The sequence below is a fragment of the Phanerochaete carnosa genome (assembly GCF_000300595.1).
Source record: "Phanerochaete carnosa HHB-10118-sp unplaced genomic scaffold PHACAscaffold_7, whole genome shotgun sequence".
NCBI lineage: Eukaryota > Fungi > Basidiomycota > Agaricomycetes > Polyporales > Phanerochaetaceae > Phanerochaete > Phanerochaete carnosa.
Window position 1 is genome coordinate 2,343,400 of NW_006767634.1, and position 6,171 is coordinate 2,349,570.

At 53.0% G+C, this 6,171-nt stretch overlaps 1 protein-coding gene across 1 annotated transcript; it reads left to right on the forward strand.

Moving 5' to 3' along the window:
• Nucleotides 1-96: 96 nt before the first annotated feature.
• PHACADRAFT_176081 (uncharacterized protein) lies at nt 97-1,206 on the forward strand (the record flags this gene model as incomplete). The annotated part of the gene is made up of 3 exons (XM_007398293.1): nt 97-166; nt 201-857; nt 1,154-1,206. 3 exons carry the CDS (start codon nt 97-99, stop codon nt 1,204-1,206), a joined length of 780 nt encoding a protein of 259 aa, XP_007398355.1.
• Between the last annotated feature and the right edge of the window lie 4,965 nt (nt 1,207-6,171).

Consider the following 6,171-nt stretch of genomic DNA (forward strand, 5'->3'; position numbering starts at 1 on the left):
CCATCTCAAAAAATTGAACTGCATCTGTATACTATAGGCCTTCTACATCCTCCAATATCTCGCCCCCGGCTCTACCGTTACTCTACGACACTCTCAATGTGGCGAGATGTGCGCCACAATTCTCCCCTTTTCCTCCAGCATAAAGTCGATTCGCTTGGTGAGGCTCGTAAGCGTACAGCCAGGCTCCCCGCTACATCCAGAAACACCGTATATTGTCAAGATCTTTGATCCCCGCTTCATGCGCAACGCTCGTCGGTGTCCGTGGCGCCACATCGCAGAAGCCAAGGCAGCTCGCATTCACGGTGGGCAGCTGCAGTTCGATCCACGCGAGCGGCCGGATGGGCCAGATGTAGACTATGAAGAGAGCCCGCAGAAGTGTGAACTTGCCCACTTTCGGGTCGCGGCGTGGATGCACCACAACGAGTGCCTCGCATACAAGCATCTTGCGCGTCTCCAAGGATCTACAGTGCCGATATTCTACGGGTCTGGTACATTGGACCTATCCGGGACCAAACCACCTCGCGCTGTCAACCCATTTGTCATTTTCCTGGAATACATCCACGACGCCATTCCGCTGGCTACGATCGATCCTCTACGCCTCACAGAGCCCCTGATGCGCTCCTTTATCAACAGCGGTGATTGCCTCAGCAGCGAAGGAGTTATCGATGCGGGTGCAAGTTGGGCGGACATTCTCCTTGTTCCTGCGCACAACCCCACCCGGGTCGTTGTCATTGATTTTGCGAATTCTTGGACACGAGATGCAGCTGCCGATGGGGGGGATTGGGAGGGCGGGAAGAGGGAGTGGCCCATGGAACAGCCACGAAAGGCTATGCTTTCTGTTAAGTTTAAAACCGCTGGTCTGTGTTGTAGTATCTGAGGCGCCGGATGCGCATCAGCCGCGCCGGTAGGGATACCGACATGACGCGCTTAGGTCGTCATGCCCAATATGGATCTGTCATGCCCGTTTTAGATATGACCCGCGCAGAGCACTCTCGGCTCTGCGCCCTCGTTATGCTTCCTCTATAGTCTCAGCTTCCTAAGGTACATTTTATTGGTCTGACCAGATTAGGAAGTAGATAACCTATATAAGAACATGTAGTATTATTTTTGGAATTTATCCTTGATTACTCGTGAATCCCCCGCCTGCGCGAAGCCTTTCACAACAGTCTGCCTGTTCCGGATGTTGTCGAGCTACCTGTCTATTAGTTGTTGGTATTCCACATTGTTCAATAGTTCTCCGTCCCTTTCTCTCTTCCTCTCTATCTCTGACACTTCGAGTAGTGATAGCGTCGTGCACATCACTTCCTCACTCAAGTACTGCTGTCGTCCAAGCATTTTGTAAAAAGGAGGTGCTGATAGCATGAATGTCGGAGGACCTTGGAATGTCGAAAGTCACTAACGGACCTGTCGACTAATGGCAGCGCAGGCCGTGAGCGAATGTCTTTTCTTCTACCATAGGTAAAGCTGGTCTGCCGACGCGTCTAGGGATTAGATGGCCTGTTAAGTCCGCTCTGGTGTGCCCCCGCAGCGCTGGAAATCAGCAACGGCATCGCTGGCAAAGTTTAGCTGTCAGGCCCCAAGGCCTCAGGGCCACGGCCGAGACCATCTCACGCCTGGCGTTCGTATCGCCAATTCCTTCACTTCTCTCAGCTTGTTGTGAAAGACTTCGCGCAGGCGGGGGATTCACGAGTAATCAAGGATAAAATCCAAAAATAATACTACATGTTCTTATATAGGTTATCTACTTCCTAATCTGGTCAGACCAATAAAATGTACCTTAGGAAGCTGAGACTAAGAGGAAGCATAACGAGGGCGCAGAGCCGAGAGTGCTCTGCGCGGGTCATATCTAAAACGGGCATGACAGATCCATATTGGGCATGACGACCTAAGCGCGTCATGTCGGTATCCCTACCGGCGCGGCTGATGCGCATCCGGCGCCTCAGATACTACAACACTCCCCCTCAACGAGCAGTCATGTTCGCGAGGGAGAGCTGCCAGGTGTGAGTAGGGCGAGCGAGCGCCTTGGTAAACATGTCGGCGGCGTTGTCTTCGGAGGCGCAGTGAATGACGGAGATAGTACCGGCGTCGATGAGATCACGGAGGAAATGATGCCGGATGTCGATGTGTTTTGAGCGGGCGTGGAATTGGTGGTCGTGTGCGTATGCGATAGCGGATTGATTGTCCGTGTGAACGGTCGTGGGAGAGTCCGAGGAAGTGCTGAGCTCGTCGAGAAGGCGGCGGAGCCAGACAGCTTCCTTGGCGGCATGCGCAAGGGCGATGTACTCGGCTTCCATCGTGGAAAGGGCGACGGTGGTCTGCTTCTTCGAGCTCCAGCTGACGATGCCGCCGGCGAGCTGGAAAGCATAGCCGGAGACGGAGCGGCGGTCAGCGAGGGACTGGGCCCAATCGGCGTCTGAGTACCCGATCAGACCCTTGATGTCAGGACCGTAAGTGAGACCGAGGGCGGCGGTGCCCTTGAGATAGCGGAGGACATGCTTGACGGCTGTCCAATGCGTGGGAGAGGGGCGCGTGGTGAATTGAGATAGCGTCTGGAGGGAGAATGCAATGTCCGGACGGGTGCTAACAGCGGCGTACATAAGGGAGCCGATGGCAGCAGCATAGGGCGCATCAACGGGCGCCTCGCCGTCAGAGAGCGGCGCGAGCTTGACATTCGGGTCAAGCGGTGTGGCGACGGGATTGGAGTCCTGCATCCCGAAACGTTCGAGGATGGTCTGGACATAGCGTGTCTGATGGAGGGTGAAAGTGCGGGCAGCGCGGTTGCGATCAATCTGAAGACCGACGAAGGTTCTCAGACCTCCCGAGGAGGTGATAGTGAAATGCTTGGTGATCTCGGCTTTGAGATCGTTGAGTGCCTTGCGCTTTCCGTACAGTGTGGTGTCGTCTACATGGAGTAATGCCATTGTTAGCGACGTGGCAGGTTTGTAGTATACACACGGGTCTGCAGTTGAACGCGTGAAGCCCAGGAGGGAGACCAGGACATGATTTAGCAAATCATTCCAGACGCAGCCGGCCTGTTTCAGGCCGTAAATTGCTTTGATCATGACGTAGATGCGCCCGGAGCTGTCATCGTAGCCGGGCGCTTGGCGCATGTAGATGGGTTCCTCGAGTGTGCTGTTGAGGTAGGCGCCTTTGTAGTCTATGGTGTCGTCGTCCAGATCAGAGACGGTGGCGATAGCGGCGCAAACGCGGTAAGACTCAAGTCGCACGACCGGTGCATAGGTCGCGAAATAATCCTGTCCGGGGATTTGTGAGTAGCCTTGCGCGACAAGACGCGCCTTGTATTTGATGATCGAGCCGTCAGTGTCGCGCTTGATTGCGTACACCCAGCGGCATCCGACCACCTTTCGTCCCTCTGGTAAGTCCCCCAGCTCCCAAGACCCTCGGGCCTTGAGCTGTGACATCTCCGCATCCATGGCCGCATCCCATTGCGGCCAGTCCTTCCGCTGCCGCACCTCCTCGATATTCCGCGGATTGTCGAAATCGGCGGCGGCGAAAGCCATGTGTGCCTGGGCAGTAGGAGACGGATCAGCGGGGACTTGTTTACCGGTCTCGTGAAGTTGCCGGTAATCGACACGCTTTGTGGCGCGGGTTGATGCGCGGACGGGCGCCGGCACAGAGGCTGGTTCCTGGAGTGATTTCGCAGGTGTCTGGGTCTGCGGTGACGTTTTGGTGATGGCGGGAGCTTCGGGCTTGGTAGAAACTGATGTAGGCGTACTAGTAGAACTCTCCCCCTCAAGCGCGGAGCTTCCGTCAACGAGGGGAATAGGTGCCGCGCGCTGTCGCTGAAAGATCACATTGCGCGAGACCAAAATCTGACGCATACCTGGAGCATAATAGCGCCAACCTGCGCTATTATCGCTGATTCCAGTGAAGTGGTATTTCTCAGACTTGGCGTCAAGTTTTCCAGTGCGTCTGTTGTCCGGGACGAGCACCCAGCAGGGTATACCAAACTCCTGAGCATCCTGGAGATCGGGACGCTTGTCCCAAAATAGCTCGTATGGCGTCACACCTCGGAGTGATCGGATCGGGGACCGGTTCTTAAGATAACAGGCGTAAGCGAAAGCTTCCTGCCACAAGAACTTAGGGGATTCGTGCGCGATAAGCATCGCACGTGTGTGTTCAGCAAGCATGCGGTTCAGACGTTCAGCAACGCCGTTCTGCGGAGGCGAGTAGGGTGCCGTGGTGCGATAGATGATGCCGCGAGATTTGAGGTAGGCCTTGAATTGGCCTTCCGTGTACTCCTTGGCATTGTCCACGTGTATGGTTTTGATGCGCCGGGAGCGCTGTGTTTCAAGAAGTTGCTCGAATTTCTTGAAACGATCAAGGGCGGCGTCGCGTGTTTTCATGAATGCGATCATCACATACCGGGAGGCAGCATCAGTGAAACTGATAAGATAAAGGTTGCCCTGCAGTGATGTGATCTGCGCAGGGCCCCAGATATCAGAGAAGATTAGATCGCCAAGCTGATGAATGCGGGTAGTGGCAATTTCGGGGAACGGAGCGCGCGCGTGCTTCGCCTGAATGCATGTCTCGCATTCGAATTCAGGGTCTGATGCGGTGTCAACCATCATCCCATCAACCAGGCCCAGTCTCTGCATCTCTTGCAGCTGGCCTCGGTTAATGTGACCCAGTGCGCAATGCCACTCGTACCAAGTACGAGTGGTGCGCACTGCGAGTGCTCATGACACAGAGGTCGTGGGGGACGGTGCCGGGCGGCGGATTCTCAAATCCATATGATACAGCTGATCACTGACCTTCCGCCTGGTACCGATGATTCGGGTACTGTCGACTAGAGACAGCCCGTCCCCTTCACCAATAAATTTGATGCCGGCGCTGGTCATGCGACCCAGCGACAACAAATTATATTGCATAGACGGCGCGTGCAGGACGTCCTTCAAAGTGACAGGCACGGTCCCGGCCTTGGTGGCGAACAATACACGCACATCACCACGGCCCGATGCGGCACAAGCGCCACCAACACCTGTGATGGTGCTGCCTGGTGTCACGACGTAAGTCACGAACGCTGTGCGATCACGTACGATATGATGCTCGGCGGCAGTGTCCCCGAGCCAGGTCTCGCCTTTGGCGACAAAAGCGGGTGTACTTTCACACGATGCGAAGGCGTACGAGTCGGATTTGTCCGTGAGTTCGACCACATGCGCGTTCGATGTGCTAGACTGGCCGTTGTTATCGGAAGTCTGGGTCTTGGCTGATCGGCATTCAGCCTTGATGTGTCCTTCTTTCTGACAGTTGTGACACATGACGCCCTTCCGGAACTTTGATTTCCGCTTCGGCTTGGCGGTGCCCTTCGCGATAAGAGCTGTAGAGGTTGTAGCTGATGCCGCGCTGTCATGCACCATAATTATAAGTATAGGAAAACTAAAGGAATAATAGGTATTCAAATCAAAAAAAGAAACCGCTTACTCAGAGCTGCAAAGTAAGCATAAACACTTAAGCTTACTAAAAGTGAATCAATGACTAATAATATGACTCAGCTTCTTAGTAATCTAGAAACTATGCTTAGTAAAGGTCTATGCTCAACAGTTATGAATTACCAAAATATAGTAATACTCTAACAAACATTAGTAATAGCTTACCAATACATTAGTAAAACAGACAGAAGGCTGACTAATACAGACAAAATGCTTATTAATAAAAGTAGAAGTAGCTTAGTAATTACAGTAGAATAGAAGAGCCAGTTTTGCTATTGGCTAAGGAACAACAGGCTGAAAGGTATAAATAGGAGAGGTTCTCTGAGAGACACGAACACGAACCCACCAAGCACCACACACACTCTCAAGGATTTAGCTAGCAGCAAACCTGCAGTTAATCCCCTGAGCTCTTTAGCTCTCAGAGAATAGACTCCTTTCTTTAAAGCCTAGGAAATTCCTTAAGCACAGTAGAGCCTCTGACTTTCAAATAACCTGAAGGGAAACGCCCTTGGTATAGTGCACGAGTTCACTATTTGACTAACCCTAGACTGCGAGAGCTAGTGGCGTCATTATTTGAGACTGTGGTACGTCTCCTGTAGAGCTTACAGTAATTAGACTAGCAGTAAAAAGATTAAATCTATTCTTGATCTTTAACTCTAAATTGGAAGCTTCAGACTGCTTCAAGTTATACAAATCCTCTAAGGACATTGAATTGTCC